Genomic DNA, 18,851 nt, shown 5'->3' with positions numbered 1-18,851 from the left:
TTAAAACCCTCTTTTGGTTTAACATCTGTTTTGTCTGATACAAGTATAGCTGTTCCTGCTTTTTGTTGTTGTTACTTTTGTTTGAAATATCTTTTTAAGTGCCTTCACTCTCAGTCTATGTGTGTTTAAAAGACTAAAATAAGTCTTTTGTAGGTTGCATATCATTGTACTCTTTAAAATAAAATCCAGGGGCGCCTGGGTGGCTCAGTGGGTTAAAACCTCTGCCTTTGGCTCGGGTCATGATCCCAGGGTCCTGGGATCGAGCCCCGAATCGGGCTTTCTGCCAGGCAGAGAGCCCACTTCCTCCTCTCTCTGCCTGCCTCTCTGCCTACTTGTGATCTCTGGCTGTCAAATAAATAAATAAATAAATAAATAAATAAATAAATCTTTAAAATAAAATCCACTCAGCCATTCTTTGACTTTTGGGAAATTTAAACCATTTGTATTTAAAGTAATTTTTGAGAGGTGTGAAATTATTGTTACCATTTTATTTTGTTTGTCTCATAGATCTGTTGTGCCCTTTCCCCCCCGTTGTATTGTTTTAGTGTTTTGATGTCTTGTGGTATCCATATACTTTGACTTCATCATGTTCTTTTGTGTAATTACCATAGGTCTTCCAGTGTGGTTACCATTAGGCTTACAGAAAATACCTTAAAATTGTAAAACCTCCCAACAACTTCCCTTCAGTAGAATTCCAAAACTTTACACTCTTATTTCTCTCACATTTTAGGTTTTATGTTCAAATTACCTATTTCTTATATTGTGTAACTCATAAAGGTTAATGTAGATATGGATGTTTAACTTTTAAACTAGACTTGTAAATGAATTATGGATCACCAATATTCTATAACAGAATCTAACTTTGAATATATATTTACCATTACAAATGAATTTTATACTCCTTTCTTAGGGTTTTACCTTTTACTTCAAGTCAGAGAAATCCTTTTAGCATTTCTTGTAAGGCAGGTCTCATTGACCTAAATTCCTTCAGCTTTTGTTTGTTTGAAAAAGCTTTTACCTCTCATTCATCTCTGAAGGACAGCTTTGCTGGGTATAGAATTCTTGGTTCTAAAATCAGTCAAAAGTCAAAGACAAAATTTTAAAAGCTGCAAGAGAAAAGAGAAATTAGATAAAAGGGAACCTCATAACACTATCAGCAGATTTTTCAACAAAAATGTTGCAGGCCAGGAGAGAATTAGATGATATATTGAAAATATTCAAAGAAAAAAAATTCTGAATGATTATAATAAATCTTGCTTTAGACCTATTTGGATTCAAACTATTTGGGATATTTTGGAGCCTCATGGAGATGGATGTTTATCTCTCCCTTCAGGTGTGGGCAATTTTCAGTCATCATTGCTCTATATATACACCCTCTGTCCCTTTCTCTTCTGAAATTCCCATGATATGGGTATTATTGATTTTGATTATATATCATAAGTCCCATAGGCTTTCATCACTTTTTTTCATTTTTTAAAAATGTATTTATTTGATAGAGAAAGAGTGAGTATAAGCAGGGGGAGTGACAGGCAGAGGGAAAGAGAGAAGCAGGCTCCCAGAGGAGCAGGAAACCCAGTGTGGGGCTGGATTCTAGGGTCCTGAGATCATGACCTGAGCCAAAGGCAGATGCTTAACTGATTGAGCTACCCATGTGCCATCATTTTTGGTTTTTTTTATTCCACTAACTGGGTAATTTCAAATTTCCTGTCTTCTAGATCGAGGATTCTTTTGTGTGGTTAAGTCTCCTTTTGAAGCTCTCTATTGAATCCTTTATTTTAGTCTTTTTCTTTTTCGGCTTTAGAATTTGTTTTGTTTTTTTGTTTTCTATTTCTTGAACTACTCATTTTATTCACATGCAGTTTTCCTAATTTCATTTTGTTATTGGTGTGTTTTTGTAGTTCACTAGACTTTTCTTTCAGTAGACTTCTTTTCAAAGAACTGTTTTGTGGTTTCACTTATTTGTGGAGCATAACAAATATCATGGAGGACAAGGGGTCTTAAAGAGGAGAAGGGAGTTGGGGTAAATTGGAAGGGGAGGTGAATCATGAGAGACTATGGACTCTGAAAAACAACTGAGGGGTTTGAAGTGGCAGGGGGGTGGGAGGTTGGGGTACCAGGTGGTGGGTATTATAGAGGGCACAGATTGCATGGAGCACTGGGTGTGGTAAATAATTAATACTGTTTTTCTGAAAATAAATAAATTAATTTAATTTTTTTAAAAAAAAATATTTTGAACTTTTGAAAAAGATTTATTTTAGAGGGAGAGGAAGAGAAGGAAAATGCGGGGACAGAGGGAGAGAGAATCTCAAGAAGACTCTGCACTGAGTGTAGAGCCCATTTCGGGGCTTGATCCCAAGATCCTGGGATCCCGACCTGAGCTGAAGCTAAGAGTCAGATGTTTACTTGACTGAGCCATCCACGTGCCTCAAACTATTTTGAATTATTATCTGATCCGTTATCGAGGCTCTCCTGGTTTCCTTTGGTGGCTTCATGTTTACCAGAGTTTTCCATGATATTTGTTTGATATATTGGTCTGTGCACATTTGAGTAAGTGTCTCCTCTTCCAGATTTTACATATTTGCTTTGGCAGGGAACTTTCTTCACCATTCTGATCTGTTTGAATTTCTGGGCATGTCTGAATGTAATGTCTTTATAGGTGAGGATTTCACTTGTGGTCTGTTTTTTGACAAGGCCACTGCCCAAGCTCAAAGGTTGGGCTGTGTGTGTTGTTGGCTGAGAACTGTTGGCGAGTACTGCTGGCTTGTTTCCCTGCCTAAATGAGGCTATAGGATGTTATCTGGGTTCTCTAGTCAGGCTTACCAAATGGGTGCGATTGGGTAATATACTCAGTAGTGGGTGGGACTATGAATTAGCTTCTCTGCATTGCTGGGGCAGTAGGATGGGTCTGAGAGATCTGTGTGCTTGGTTTTTGGGGACCCAAATCAGACAAGACTGTGCACTGAATTTGCTGATAAGACAGAGCCCCTGGTTTTGCTCAGCAGATGGCAAAGTCAGTGTTCTGTGTTTAAGGCTTCTGTAAAGAGTGCTGTTGGATGGGAATGTAGCTCCCTCTGTACTCTGGCTAGGTTCTCTGTTCAGGTGGGCTGAAGACTATTCACCAAATGACTGAGCTACAGATTAGTTTCCCTGCCCAGGTACAGCAAGAAAACTAGTTCCAAGGCTGCAAAGACTCTTTGTGGTCTTGATTCTAGGCATGCTGTCCCTAATTTTCCTGGTCTAATGGGGCACCTGGCTTTGTTCTGGAGACCATGAGTCCTGGCTGCTGGACTTTCTGTTTCAGTGTTGCTGGATCACATAGCTTTGCTGGCGTTCTGGCCAAGCTTTCTGTGTGGGTGGGTCTGGATGCTTCATAGAGGTGTAGATAGGGCTACAATTTAGCTCTGGCAGGGTTCAGGGCTGGGGAGGGGCTGGGGGACAGATCCAAGCAGTTTTCAGGAATTTCCAAGTATGAGGCTTTGTGGTTGGGAGGGATCAGGAGCTATACTCAAGCAGTGGGCAAGGTTCTGAATTAGCTCACCTATCTGGTCCAAGCAGGATAGCTGGCTTCAAGGCCAGCAAGGCTCTTTCTGCTTGAGCAGGACCAGGAACACCTAGTAGTGGCTGAGGGTATGATTTCACTCCTCTGCCTACAGGGACTTGTGGGGGGTGGGGTCAGCACACAGACTTCATGGCTCTTGATTTAAGATGCCAAATCAGGCAGACCTATGCCCTGCTGAGGTCTCTGTCAGACTTTGCTACCGTTTTGGCTCTGCACATCAGCAGAGGTGCTGGATGGGACATCCATTTGGGCACTGTAGGAAGTTGGTCTGCCAAGATTTGAGTGCTGGTTGCTGCAGGTCCCTTCCCCTTTCTACTTCACAGTCATATTACCAGTGGTCAGTGCTTGCACATTCTCTTGAAATTCCTGTGGTATGAGACCAGAGTGGGGGTTCCCAAGAATGAGCCCACAATGTAGGGGAGAGCAGATCTTCATGCTGGGTTTTCTTTTCCTACTGGAGGAAATGTAGGCTCTGGGGAGACCTCTTGATGTGTGTTGCAGTGGTCTGGGGAAGGGACAGTGCAATCAGCATGTAACCACCTTTCTTACCCTTCTAATGTTGTCCGTCTTGGTCTTGGGTGCCAGAGGATGCTTTAGCCCCACCCCCACTTTCTAGGTGGTGTCTCTTCTACAAATAGTTTTTAGTTGTTTTCCCTGTGATAAGCAGCAAAGTCAGGAATGACTTAAGTCTCCATGTTGGTGATGTTCCTTTTGTATGATCCTCCTCCTCCTTTTTTTTTTTTTTTTTTAAGGTTTTATTTATTTGTCGGAGAGGGAGGGCACAAGCAGGGCAGTGGCAGGTAGAGGGAGAGGCAGGCTCCCCACTGCACAAGGAGCCTGATGCAGCACTCGATCCCAGGACTCTGGGATCATGACCTGAGTCAAAGACAGATGCTTAACTGACTCGGCCACCCAGGTGTCCCTTGTATGATCCTTTTAATGTATTTTTGAATTTGGTTTGCTACTATCTTGTTGAGGAATTCTGTATTTTCATCTGAAGTATTGATGCATAATTTTCTTGTATTCTTGTCTGGTTTCAGTATCAGGGTAATGCCAACTTATAAAATGAGTTTGGAAGTGTTCCATCCTCTTCTATTTTTGGAGTTTGAGGAAGATTGCTGCTATTTTTAAGTGTTTGGTACAATTTACCAATGACATTATTTTGGCTTGGACTTTTGTCTATTGGGAGGTTTTTGATTACTGATTCAGTCTCCTTACTCTCATTCATGGTCTGGTAAAATTTTCTACTTCTTGTTACAGTCTTTGTTGGTTGTACGTTTCCAGGATTTGAACCATTTCTTTTAGGTTGTTCAATTTGTTGGCTTATAATTGTTCACAGTAGCCTCTTGTGATCCTTTGTATGTCTGTGGTATCAGTTGTAACATCCCCTCTTTCATGTCTCATTTTGAGTCCTTGGTCTTTCTCTTGGTGAGTCTAGCTAAAGGTAGCCTATTTTGGTTTAACTATTTATTTTTTTAAAAAACCAGCTCTTAGTTTAATACATTTTAATGGTTTTTTTTGTTTGTTTCTATAGTATTTATTTCTGCTCTGATCTTTATTTTCTTTTTTCTACTAATGTTGGGCTTGATTTTTCTTTTCCTAGTTCCTTGTGGTATAAAAGTTTATTTGACATCTTTCTTATTTCTTAATGTAGGCATTTATTGCCATGACCTTCCCTCTCAGAACTGCTTTCACTGTGTCTTTAAGTTTTGGCATATTTTCAATTTCATATGTTCAAAGGTATTTTTTGATTTCTTAGAATTCTAATGTGGCCTATTGTTTGTTCAGTAGCATGTTTAACTTCCAGATTTGGGAATTTAATTTTCTTCTTGTAATTGATTCTAGTTTCATACCACTGAGGTTGGAAAAGATGCTTGATGTAATTTCAGTTTTTTTTTAAATTTATTAAGATTTGTTTTGTGACCTAAACTGTGATCTGTTCAGAAAAATGTTTCATGTGTTCTTTAGTAGAATGTATATTCTGTTGCTTTACGATGGAATGTTCTGTATGTCTGTTAAGTCCATTTGGTTTAAGGTGACATTTAAGGCCAATGTTTTCTGATTTATTTTCTCTGGATGATATATCCATTGATGAAAGTGAGGTATTAAAGTCCCCAGTCATTAATGTGCTGCTGACTTTTTCTCCCTCTATGTCTGTTAATATTTGTTTTGTATGTTTAGATGCTCCATTGTTTTGTGCAGAAACACAAATGTTAGATCTTGTTTGATATACCCCTTTTTCATTGTATAATGACTTTCTTTTGTCTCTCATTAGTCTTTGTCTAAAGTCTTAGTCTAGTTAGAAGTATAGCTACTCTAGCTTTCTTTTGGTTTTCATTAGCTTGGAATATCTTTTTCTATTCTTGCATTGTCTGTGTGTGTCTTTACATCTGAAGTGAGTTTCTCATGGACACTGTATAGATGGGATTTTTAAAAATTATTATTCATTCAGCCATTCTGTCTTTTGGTCAGAGAATTTAGTCCATTTATATGTAAAGTAATTATTGATACCTGCTGGTATCTTGATAATTGTTTTTTGGCTGTTTTGTAATTCCTTTTTCTCATGCTCTCTTCCTTTGTGATTTGATGATTTTCTGTAACATTATACTTAGATTCCTTTAACTTTTTTCTGTCTACTGTAGGTTTTTGTTCTGGTTACCCTGAGGTTTATATAAAATGATTTATCGTTTAAGTTTCAAGCCCCTGGGTGGCTCAGTCAGTTAAGCATCTGCCTTTGGCTAACTAAAGTCCTGATCCTGGAGTGCCTTCTCCATGGGAAGTCTGCTTCTCCCTCTGACCCTCCCTCACTTGCCATACTCTCATTCACTCACTCTCTCTCCTTCAAATAAAATCTTAAAAAAAAAAAAAAAAAGTTTGAAGGGGTGCCTGGGTGGCTCAGTGGGTTTAGCCTCTGCCTTCAGCTCAGGTCATGATCTCAGGGTCCTGAGATTGAGCCCCACATCAGGCTCTCTGCTCAGTGGGGAACCTGCTTCCCACTCTCTCTTCCTGCCTCTGCCTATTTGTGATCTCTCTCTCTGTCAAATAAATAAATTTTTTCAAAAAAAAGTTTGAATACATTCTAAAGCTACACATATTTATTCCCTGCTGCCCCCATGTCTTATGGTTTTGATGTCACAATTTACATTTTTTAAATCCTGTGTATCTATTTATTATGGTTTTAGCGTTTTTAAAATTCCTTTTGTCTTTTAACCTTCCTACTAATTTATGTTATTAACCCACCATCTTTACAACATCAGTTTATTCTGAGTTCCCTATATTCACGCTTAACAATGAAATTTATACTTTTAGATGTTTGACTGTTACTAGTTAGTACCCTTTATTTCGCACTTAAAGAGGCTCTTTAACATTTTTTGTAAAGTCAGTCTAGTGGTAGTGAATTCCTTTTAGCTTTTGCTTACCTGGAAAACTTTATTTCTCCAGTTCTGAAGAATAGCTTTGCTGTGTAGAGTATTCTTGTTTGGCAGGTTTTCTTTTTTTTTAATACTTTATTTTCCTAAGTAATCTCTACCCTCACCATGGCATTTGAACACATGACCCTGAGATCAAGAGTCACTTGCTCTTCCGACTGAGCCAGCCAGGCACCCTTGTTGGCAGTTTTCTTACTTTCAGCCCTTTGATAGTATCAGCCCTGTTGGCCACGTGAGCCAGGGGTGACCACAGGTCATTCCCTGGGAGGCAGCCACAAAAAGACAGGGCACCTGACATGTGCACAAGCTCCTTTCTGGGAGACACCAGTAGTCTGAAGCACACTGGGGAGAGTGTGAAGATAGCACCTTTCCTCCTGGGTCTCTGTAGAACATTGTAGTCAACTCTTAGATGTGTGTTTAATTAGGCGCTGGTCCCTGAGGCTGAAGTTATAAAGTAATTGGCCTTTTTTGTAGAAACCCTGAGTACCTCAGTCTATTGCCTCCCCACTATGCTGTGGAGTATAGCCGTGCAGAAGTCTTTATCAATCTGTGTAAGCCCCATGGGCCACCAGAGTCACGTGGTCAAGAGTTTTTCCCTGGGTGGCAGCCACAAAACCGGGGTGCCAGATGGGTACACAAGCTCCTTTCCAGTAGATACTGGTGAACTGGATGCAGGCAGAGGGAGAGGGCAAAGATAGCATCTACTGGCCTCTGTCTTTGGAGAGTATATGTGTGGTATATGAGAGTTTATGAGTATATGTGTGGTATGTGAGAGTTTATGTGTGGTAAATCAGATGCTTTAAGATAAGCTTTATATACAGAAAAACTGGTTGCTTTCCTGCCTTTGTGCTGTATTCTGGGGTGGGTGAATCCACAGGCTTTTAAGAACTGTTCCTCAGTTTGCTATAGCTTTGTGGGTCTTAGGGATGCAAGCCCTGTTTGTATTCAAAGCTGGATGTTTTGGGGGCTCACTTCTGAAGTGTAGGTCTTAAAAATTGGGATGTGGGATTCAAACCCTTCACTCCTCAATGAGAAACTCAGGGTTATTAATTTATTTCTGACTGTGGGTCTCTGTGCCAAGGCATTTATGAACAGATTGTGTCTTGGCCTTTCCTTACTGGTTTTGATGTGGGTTTTTTCTGGTTCACCCAATGTGAAGGAGTGGGTCAACGAGTTCTTAGGTTTCTTTCTGTAGAAACTGTTGCATATGTAGCTGTAGATTTGTTGTCTGTGGGAAGCGAGGAGTTCAGGATCCTTCCTGTGTTACCACCTTGAACTGGAACTTGTCATTTTTTAAAATAATTTTTTAATAAGATTTTATTTATTTGTCAGAGAGAACACAAGCAGAGGGAACATCAGGCAAAGGGAGAGGCAGGCTCCCTGCTGAGCAAGGAGCCCTATGTGGGACTCGATCCCAGGACCCTGGGATCATGACCTGAGCTGAAGGCAGACATTTAACCAACTGAGACACCCAGGCATCCCTAAATAATTTTTAAAATTTCTTAGATTTCTTAAATTTAAAAAAATCTTCTAAATCTTTTAAATCTTCTTCTAAATAATTCCTTGTGGTGAGTAGTTTCTATATGCCATTTTTGCCCACCCAGCATCTATTACTTATTTTCTTTGGGGAAACACTTGTCTTCACCTTCGACTACCTGTTTCTGGCTCCAGGGATGGTCATGTGATACAGGCTTGGCCAATGAATGAATCTTATTCTTTTGCCCATAATGTCTGGTTCGGTGGTGGACATTTGCCTGAATCCAGGCCTGTCAGAGACAGTGACTCTGCTGGCAGTGACTCTGCTCGGATTATTGGAAAAAAGCCCTTTTCTCCTGGACTTGAAATTAGTAGTATGTACTACTTTGATTATGCAATGGCTGAGAGTCACTTTGCCAACTCCCCAGGAGGGCCTTCCTGAGAATGAAGCCCATGCAGAAGAAAGCCAAGTATGTGTGAGAGACCCAGAGCCGTTATGACCTTGTATGAGCTCTAGGATATGCACATCTCTGTCTGATGAAGTGAGAACTATCTTAGATTTTCCAATGACTTGAGCCAACATATTCTTCTTGTGGCTTAATCTGAATTGCTTTTTGCCACTTATAATTTTTAGAGATTTATGCCATCCTTGGATGTATTGCCATCCTCAATTTTTAGAAGGGGAATCCGAAACTCACAGTGATATTTCCAAAGTCAAACAGCCAAATAGGGGAGAGAATGTGGAGCTCCTTAGGGCCAGTGGAGTTGGAGCCAGATGGAGGCCTGCTTACTTATCACTTAGACCTTCCTCACTTACCATTTAGACCTTCCTCCAGTCCTGCTCTCAAGGCTGCCTCACCTCTAGTACCCCTGCAAACATGGACATTTGCAAGGTCTATTTACAGAGCTCTGGTCAGGTGCTGAGAGCCTCTCCTATCCCTGCAGCAATTTCCAAGATTATTTTGAGTGAGCAAGGTTACTCTGACAATGAGTTAATCCTGCCATCTTTACTGGGAGTTTGTCCAACATCCCTTATCCCATCTTAGAGTCGGGCTGCTTATGACTTTTGACCTATACTTTCTGCACTCACCTTTGACATTCCATAGACACATCCACAGTCCTCATGTTTTGATTTGATAACTTTCACTGTTCTTCCTGTAGGAGCCTAGCTGAAGGGTAGAGTTCCAGGAAATAGAAACCTCATTTTTTTAAAATCTTATTTTGCCAGTGGCAGGTCCAAAGATGAATGCCTCCTGCTCCACCATATTTTATATCTTTCACCTAAGCATAACAAGTCCATAATCCATTGTTCTGCACCCGTTTGCCATGATTGTAGTAAGGACAGAGTGGCAAAGGAAGCATGATGGTAGCACCTCATTGCTGGAAATTGTCGCAGCCCATTTCCCATCGATAATTGTGTTCTAAATACAAGGACAGACCACCAGCCTGCTATGTATTTGCACCAAGGGACCAGGTTCCCCTGAGGAGGCCACTATTCATTGCCTATTGAGCACTTTCACCCTCTTCTTCATTTATAAATGATTCCATTCAGGTCTTGCAGGAAGGATCTGCAACCCAGACAGGGTTTCTCAATCTTAAGACTACTGATCCCTTCCTTGGCGGGCTGCTGCTTTGTTGTGGAGGCTGTCTTGTGCATGCTCGCAGCATCCCAGGCACTCCCCCTGCCCTAGTCAAACAATCAAAACTGTCTTTAGGCATTGCCACATGCCTCCTTTGGTGGCAAAATCTCTCCCAGTTGAGAAACTCTGCAGTTAACACAGAAGGGAATTTGACAGGATCCCTGGGAGAAGGGGCTACTTGGTCTAAGCTTGGAAGGTGGAGGCTATTGGTTCCTGGCCAGCAGCTCCTCCTGGCAGAGATGCTCGGGCAGCCTGGTCTAGGAGGCATCAGCACAAAATCTACTCCCCACTTCCATCTTAGATTCTTTGACACAGAAAGCTTTGAAGCTAATATTAAGGGCATCTTAATGGAGGCTCAGTGCCTCCCACCCCGGCCTGTGTGGCCATGTCTTGCTCTGGAAATACCACGGGAAGAAGGAACAACAGGCCTGGGTGCTTTTCCAACACTTGGTGCATCTGCTGCCTCCCATTGTCTTGCTCCCAATGGTGTTCTTCACAGAAGTGCAGGGCTATCTGCTAGGAAAGCAAAAGTGACCTTTAGTCAGCTGGTGGTGGCCTCCAGACCTATGGCATTCTTCATTTAGAAAGGCCATGTGCTCCCAAGGATTCCTCAGGGCTGGGAAGCTGAAGGGTGACTTCTTCCTTCACCTACAATCCCACTCTTTGTGCTTGCTCACCCACGTCTTCGCCTCTGGCCTCCTAAGATGCTTGGGCTCTCACTCAGATTCCAACTGCATGGGGCCAGTTATCTAGTAAGTACTGTGGGGTCAGGCTTCCTCTTTATGTTTCTTGGTACTTCACCTGTCCCCAGGTCCCAGTTCTTCAGAGAAGCTTTCCTTGATTTCACCATGGAAAGTACCCCCAGCTCTTTGGTCCTATCAACTCGGGTGTGTGTGTTTAATATTATATGATGTCTTTACTTATTTGTTTGACACTCAATTGAAAGTTAAGTTCCAGGGGCACCTGGGTGGCTCAGTGGGTTAAGCCTCTGCCTTTAGCTTAGGTCATGATCCCAGGGTCCTGGGATCAAGCCCTGCATCGGGCTCTCTGCTCAGCAGGGAGCCTGCTTCCTCCCCTCTCTCTCTGCCTGCCTCTTTGCCTACTTGTGATCTCTCTGTCAAATAAACAAATAAAATCTTTAAAAAAATGTTAAGTTCCAGGAGAACAAGGACTTTGTCTTGATCATCTTTGTGTTGTCCTCAATGCCTAGATGAGGACTAGCACATAGTAGATGTTGAATAAATGCTTGGGAAGGAATGAATAAAAGAGGGGGTTTAATTAGGCATTAGAGTGCCCAGGACCAGTCTTCTTCCACATCTTACTGAATGTTCTCTGCCCTGGAGTGGCTTCTTCCCCTGTGCCCCTTGGCACCCAGTCTGTGACCATACAAATCACACACCCTGCAGACCTCAAGCCATGTGTTGGGCCTTCTCCCCCATGTCTCTAGAGACCTCTGAATCCTTTTTTCCACACTTCATGTTTCAGGAGACCAATTATTTTCATTAACTCCACACCAGACTTGTCCAAACCCCATGAATGTAGTAATCTTTGCCCCAGGGAGTGAAGGTCAGGAATAAAAATAAAACACACACCCAGGGAGAAGGGCTGAGTTTATGGTATTCATAAGAACATCACATAGCTCAGCTCTCCTGTGACTCATTCATTTATTTTAATGATATCAGATAATGACAGTCTGTTGAATCAAAAAATGCACATTATTTATCCCATAATGGTGAAGTGGCACTATAACACTGTTTTATAAAAACCATCTTAAAAGTTTTTTTTTTTTTTTTTTTTTGTTTTTTTTTTTTTTTTTTCCCTTAGAACCTATTGTAGAATTAGAGAAATAAGCTTTGCCAAGTGCCCTACTCTGTCTTTGCTTGTTCTGGCTAGGGGGCGTCTCTTACCCACTTTCCCCAAGTGTTTCCTTTGGTACCGTCTAATCCAGACTGGAACATATGGATAAGTGCCCCCCAAACCCGGCACTGCCCCAGCTTCCCAGCCATCACCCATCTGTTGTGGGGAAAGGATACTTTTCTGGCCACCTAGAAGGTATCACAGGGTCTGTATCAACCTTCACTCTCCCTGTGCTCACAGTGGAGCTGCAGGAAGAATGATGGCCTGGGTAGACACCTGAGTCTGTTCCTGCCTGTGGTGTAATTTGTTGGATGATCTTGGTCTCTGGTTTAGACACTCCCTTTCTCTGATTCTCAGGTTTATCCCTCACCACGGATTCCTTGAGCTCTGATACCTGTGAGTTTTGAGGGGCAGGTTCACTTAGGCTAGAGGCTTCTCCTCCCAGCAAAGGTGGTGGGGGGCTGCTTGGCCGTAGGGCTCAATCTGATGGAAGCTTTGTATCTGGTGGAAGGCGAGGTTAGCTCCATCCCACGCCTGGCCATTCCCAGGTTCCTAAGGGTCATTCTGGGGGATTTCCTCTTTCCCTGGCCCCAGGAAATCTCCCTCTCTTTCCTTGCCCCTCTGTCCCTTATCCTATCCTCTTTCTGAAGCATTAGACTCCGGTTCCCTTCTGAAATTGAAAACGCAAAGCCATCTTCTCCATGGGGCCTGTTGGCATGTCAATCACAGCAACAACCAAGCAGTAACAGCTTACATGAAAGATTTTTAGTTTACACTTTACAAAGAGCTTTTAAATACATCATCTCATAACCACTTTAGGGTCCCTTGGTTGAGTCAAAGGGATTCTTCCTTCCCCTGAATCCTGCTCAGGAGGAAACAGAGCCCAAGCCCCCTTTCACATATGCCCGTCCCCACACGCAAACACCGAACCATACTTTTAAGCATGCAAGTTACCTGACTGACCTCTTCCTGCTCTGGGGGACTAGAATTAAGCTGTTGAAATAAGAACATTTTAATCTGCATTTGTTAGAGAAACTTCCTTTTGGGGAGCATTTTCTTAATCTTGGATTAGGCATTTCATAAAGTCAGGGCTTGTAAAATTGAGGGGAAGTCTCAAAATTACCCTCAAGCCCCACTAAGACCCTGGTTGACTGCAGCTGGGCTTGGGAGTAGGTGCAGGACATGGCTGGCAGAGGCAGGGCTTGGATTCCTTGGGGGTGGCAGAGGGAAAGCTGGCAGCCTGTTAAGTCTTCCCAGAAAGTCAGGGACCCTGGGGCATGGCTCTCAAGACGGCAGGCTGAGTGGGCTCATGTCGCATGGAGAGAGGCTAGCTGGGGGTGTTGGTGGTAGAAGAAGCCTAGGGTTTACCTGTGTGAGTGAGGTGGACTGAAGGCATGAGGGATGGGGAACGGTACTGGGGAGATCTCAGCATACCCCTTTCAGGACTCTGGAGCTACCGCAAAGACTTTTGGGACCTATCTGGAAAGCAGCATTGTTTAGCTACAACAAACTCAAGTGAACAACTGGTAAAGCCCCCAGAGCCATTTTGGGTGGCAGAGTGCTCTCTCCTCTTCCAAGACTGTCTCATCTTTGCCACCAGTTCTCTTCCTAAAACAGACCTTGTCTTACTAGTCCCCTGCTTAAAAACCCGGCTGGGTCCGTGTTCTAGCCTGCCATACTTGGCTCTGACTGCTTGAACCCTTGCCTGAAGTTCCTCCATCTTATTTCTCCCTCCTTTCCCCTCCTCCTGGTCGTCCCTTTCTTCCTTCTGTTGTCCCCCCACCATCCCTTCTTTCCTTTTCTCCTTCCCTCCTTGTTTGCCACTTGCCTTGTGCTCTTCCGTCTCCCTTTTCTGCCTCTCTCTTGATTCTTGGACCCTTTGGCCCACTGTTGGTCCTCACAGAACCACTAGGCTCCTCTGGGGGAGCTCCTCTGGGGAAGCTCCATCCTGGAAGGTCCTCTGAGTTCCACATCGCCCTCCCTCACACTGCTGCAGGGGAGGCTCCCAAGGGGCAGGAGGGATGAGTGAGAGACAAGGCACTGGGCTGAGCAGTTGAGACCCTGAGCGCCTGTACTAGTCTGAGGGAGCTGACAGACAGGGGCAAATCTCCATTGGGTGAGCTGCCTTTGCTCACATCCCCTGATCTATAACTCTGTCTAGAAGCTTTCTGGATACTGGGGGAACAGAACCAGACTGAAACACAAGCAGGAAAAATAGTAGTAAAGAACATCTACTTTCTTTTCCTGGTAGGGCTTGTCTGATGAGCTACCTGTGAATTTCTTATGGTTATGCTATTTAGAGAAGGAACCCAGAGCTTTGAGTCTGGCTCCTCTACTTATCAGATATATAGCTTCAGGCCAGATACAGAGCTTGAGAGAGGCGTGTCTGTCTGTGAAATGGGGCCATATGGCTTTACCCTTCTTAAGGGAGCAGGAATCGCACAGAGCAGGGATGGCACAGATGAAAACAGGTGCAGCACCGATATGTGTTGGAAAGTGTTGCAGATGGGCAGGGCGTTGTGATGACAGCTCATGAGGGTGGTCTGGAGGATCAGGTGGCAGAGGCTTGTTTGTCCCATAGCCAGATTCTCCCAGCACTTTCCAGAGTTGGACATCTACCAGGGCTGTGGGCAGTCTGGGCTCCTGGCCTTCCTCATCCCCCTAGCCCTGGCTGCCTGTTCCTCTAGTCCTGCATTCCAATGTGAAATGGGCTGGAGAGAAAAGGATGGTTCAGAACTTTCAAAGGAAGGGCCAGTGGATGGGGCCTGAGGAGATGTCATTGACCCCTTCCATTGACTCACCTGGAGAGGGGCAGGGAAAGAGGCGGTGTTTTAAAATTTGGCAAAGCAGGCTCAGATGAAGCCTGTGGCAGAGTTTCCAACAACCCTGTAGTGGCAGGGAGGGCCAGCCAGGAGGGAGAAGGGGGGTCTGCAGGAGGTTTCAGAACCTGCTGGTGGCCTGGGGCAGGTGGGGGCAGCGACTGTGAGGCGGAGGTGGCCAGGGTGCAGCGGCTTTTCCTGGAAGGATGGCCTTCGGCAACCAGGACTTAAAAGCTGGGTGCTTTTAGGGAAGAAAAAGAGAGTCATTAAAAGTAAGAAGAAACAAAGAAAAATCTTTTCCTTCTCTTCCTCTTATCATTCCTTTTCCTGAGCTCAGTAAGCAGGTCTTGGTTTCTGCTGACACGATACTGTTTCATCAGCATAAAAACTTCCTTCTTTCTTCTCCGACAGGCTATCACTTCTTTATTCTTATCCTTTTGTTTTAAAAAATTTTTATTAGTCTTTTTTCTTAAAAATTTTAACAGCTGTTTATAAAAACCACAACAAATACACAGGACTTGGTAAAAATAACTCACTATATGGTACATATACTCAGACGGTGTGATATTTATATAATAAAAGATGAAAATAGTCACTTTCCATAATAAAAATAAGTTCTATTTTTTGTTTATTTTACAATATACTTAATATTCTCTTCTTCTGCTTTCTCTCCAGCTTCTACTTCTTCACCTCAAATCTTAAGGGGGTCCCACATGGCTGTCCCAGCCCCACGAAGCTGGAGTCTGAGTGGTGGGGGGGCAGGTGGGCAGTCGGCCTTAGGAACATGGGCGGCAGCCGCACTCGAGGTGTCTCTCCACCTCCTCGACGAATGAGGAGCCGTCGGTGCACTGGAAGACGTATTTCCGCCGCTTGCTGCGGGTGGGTTGACAGCACTGGGGCCCACAGCCCCCACGACATTCCATGATGGGCACTTTGGAGGCCGTGGCACATGAGGCATAGCCCTTCTGGCGGCGGATCACCTCTCGGACCACCTCCCCCAGGCATGGGTTCTCTGCAGGGGACAGAAGAGGCCAGGTCAGGGCCTGGGTGGTACAGATGACCGGCCGGGGGCCATTCCTGGGCCGGCTGTCCGCGAACCTTGGTGGCCTGAAGACCCTTTGTACTTCACGCGTTCTTCCACCTGCCTGTCCACATGCAGCTGTTGCACAAATACGGAGTGCTTCTTCTGCGCCTACCTTGCTGCTAGATTTACAACTAAGGCCTGAGCATTTCCTGGTGACAAAAGCAGGCCCTGTCCTTTCCTTCAAGGAACTCAGACACCACAGTAGATGTGGCCAAGTAGTAGGCTACAGGCTAAATCCTGGCCCCAGATTTTGATTGTGCCACCTAGACTTAGAAACCAAATTAAAGGTCACCATTAAAAACCCCACAAGATCAATTAAATACTGGGATTTCTGGCTTTGCCAAAAACCAGGAAGTCTCTAGTTTTGCCCCGTGCCCACTGGTATAGATTGAGATACTAATTCTCTCCTCCCCGAAGTGAATGCGTGGTAAGAATAAACTGAGATGGGGGCTACAGACCTGAACAGCGCAAGGCGTTGGATGTAGCCCAGGGCTGTGTCTGGGGGACCTGCCGTGGAGGGGGGAGCTGAATGAGGAGTTAATGAGCCCCGATAACAGCCTGAATCTTCCACGCCCAGCCAAACTCTCTGTGTGGACACTAGGAGGAGGTCTAAAGCAAGGCCCCGAGGAGAAGGAGGAGCTTAGACCCCCAGCCCTGCAGCCTGGTCAAGACACTGGTCATCCCTGAGCCACTCTCCTCGTCTGGAAGACGGTGACCCATTTCCCTGTTCTTCTTACTGCTCACAGGTTATGAGCCTCAGGGGAGACTGAAGGAGAAAGGTTTCTATTCATTTTAATGAATTTTGGTAAGCATGATGTAACAAGCTCTTAATTTAAAAAAAAAAATTACACATTAGTGCCTGTGTGTACAATGCGGGGTGGTGGGCGAGAGCCCATGTGGCAATATGGTCATTGGGGAATCTGTTGACAGGAGTGTGAATGCTATTTTTTGACAAGTTTTCTGTTAAATCTCAGATTATTTCAAAATATATTTCTAAATAAAAAATTTCAAAACTTGGTCTGTTTTGCTTGAATAGTATTGCAACTAGGTATAAATGTGAGAGTGCTTTAGAGACCGAGGGGTCTGCCTAGAAATCTGGGCCCAGGGAGGAAGACTTCTTTTTTACCATGCAGGAAAAAAAAGCCCTCCTGGGGGAGGTAGATTTGAATTTTAATAACAGTTCAGTTTTAATTTCCCTGTTTTTGAGCTTATTTCAAAATGAACAAATTCCACGGGTCAAGGTCACGGAGGAGGGGAAGGAGGAGGGCTTGGATCCCCGGGGTTTGTGGGGCTAGTTACACCGCAGTGGACAACTGCTTCAGAGAGGGAGGGTGTTCCCACATTTTCACGATGAAGGTGCAAGAGCACGCAGCCTCTGGGCGGGAACTGGACTGTTGGCAGTCTGGATCCACGGTCTAGCTCTGCCTCCCATGGCCGCCTCCAGTCCCCCTCCCCTGCGCACAGTGAACCCACCTTGCTCGCAGTGCTCCCCACTAAAGCCAGGCTGGCACAGGCAGAAGGGCTCCCCTCGATCGGAGAAATGGCATTGTCCCTGGTGACACTTGAAGGCAGAACAGGCGTTGGAGTCATTCTTGTGATCACACGTGGCCCCGCTATAGCCTTCTGCACACTTGCACACGTACGAGGTCCCAGCTGGCACACATTTCCCGCGGTTGCAGCTGTTGGCAGAGGACAGAATGAGAAAGGGGAAGGCAGAGCACTGCAGAGGTTTTCTCTGTCCACCACAGCCAAGGCCCAGGCTCAGAGTGGGTCCTTGTAGGTCTTCTCCATCCCATAGTCTGCCCTCTGCTAGCTCAGGGGCTGAGCAGCAGCATCCGACCTGCTGGAGGCTCAGATCGCGCCAAGTCAGCTGCCAGCTGTGGCCACGAGGCTGGCTGGCTTGCCAACTCCCCTCTCCAAGTGGCAGGTACTTGCTCTGAAGCAGCTAAGCGTTCTCTAAATGTTGTAATTGCTCTGGCAGCTTAATTGATAACATCACTAGTGTACATCCCCTCCCCCCAGCACCTCCCACCCACCTGCAGCAGTGCCAGGCAAGGGGATAAGTGCTTTACACCTGACATCATTCTTACCTTCTACAATCCCCTCTCCTCTGCGGCTTTGATGCTGCACATAGTCTTACCCACATCTCTGAGATGGAGACACTGATGCTGAAACTCACCGTCATTCCACTTGACGGAGATAGGTGCTCTCAGCAAGGCCCTCACACATGGTCTCTAAGGGGGGGCCTGCTGTGGGCTGTGTGAGCTCTTGCCCGCTGGAGCAGTCACACTGACGTGGGTTCTGGGGACCGTCTGACCACAGTCCTTCCAGCTTTCCTCAGTGCCGCTTTTTGGGCAGGGAAGGGCTACAGGCAGGGACTGAGTCCGTGTGGAGAGCCCGGGCTCGCAGGGCACTGACCTGTGGCCCAGACAGGGGTCCCGGACTTCCTGGTCGCACAGCGGGCCGGTCCAGCCCGGGTGGCACTCGCACACCACGCTGTCCTTCTCCACGGAGCGGCACAGGCCATGCTTGCACACGGTGCAGGACTTGCAGCCGGGGGACACTCCCAGGGCTTGCGGCGGGAGGGCCTTGAAGTCTTGCAGCTCGTTGTTAATGCGCACCTCGTGGATGCAGCCGTGGAAGCCGCCCAGCGGCCGGTCTGTGCCCTGGCGCAGGGCCGAGAGGCCCGTGGAGGTGGGGATGCCTGTGGGAGGGGTGCCAGGAGAGCTGCCTGAAGACCTTCCCCTGCCCACCAGCCCCTCCGAGCCTGAAGGAGGGCTCGGGGTGCTCAGAGTTGAGTACTCACAGCTCTGACCATCTGCTGTTCAGATGGAGGGAAGGGACCGAAGCTGGGGCCCACAGCCACACGAGGGCTCCTAGCCTTTGTCCTGTACTTGAACTCTTTAAAAAACGTCAATTTGCTGCCATCATTTTAAGTATAGAAAATTCCCCCCCCAAACCCTTATTTCAAACTTCTTTAGAAATAGA

The 18,851-nt window shown here is 45.2% G+C and overlaps 1 protein-coding gene and 1 long non-coding RNA gene across 2 annotated transcripts in view; one reads left to right on the top strand and one right to left on the bottom strand.

Moving 5' to 3' along the window:
* The window catches only part of LOC101680711, a 73,633-nt gene extending 56,754 nt beyond the window's left edge, over window positions 1-16,879 (top strand). The window contains exon 3 of the long non-coding RNA XR_001177879.2: window positions 15,455-16,879. This is a non-coding gene — a long non-coding RNA (uncharacterized LOC101680711). The remainder of the gene's footprint in view (window positions 1-15,454) is intronic.
* SLIT3 (slit guidance ligand 3) overlaps window positions 11,751-18,851 on the bottom strand; it is a 588,228-nt gene continuing 581,127 nt past the window's right edge. Inside the window, exons 34-36 of the mRNA XM_004737643.2 lie at window positions 18,282-18,567; window positions 17,337-17,542; window positions 11,751-15,791 (exon numbers count right to left, since the gene is read on the bottom strand). Coding sequence (XP_004737700.2) covers window positions 15,556-15,791; window positions 17,337-17,542; window positions 18,282-18,567 — 728 coding nt within the window. The 3' untranslated portion in view covers window positions 11,751-15,555. The remainder of the gene's footprint in view (window positions 15,792-17,336; window positions 17,543-18,281; window positions 18,568-18,851) is intronic.

The sequence above is a fragment of the Mustela putorius genome, unplaced genomic scaffold (assembly GCF_011764305.1).
Source record: "Mustela putorius furo isolate JIRA1106 unplaced genomic scaffold, ASM1176430v1.1 tig00000145_pilon_pilon_pilon, whole genome shotgun sequence".
Classification (NCBI taxonomy): Eukaryota; Metazoa; Chordata; class Mammalia; order Carnivora; family Mustelidae; genus Mustela; species Mustela putorius.
This window is presented reverse-complemented; position numbering and strand designations above follow the sequence as displayed.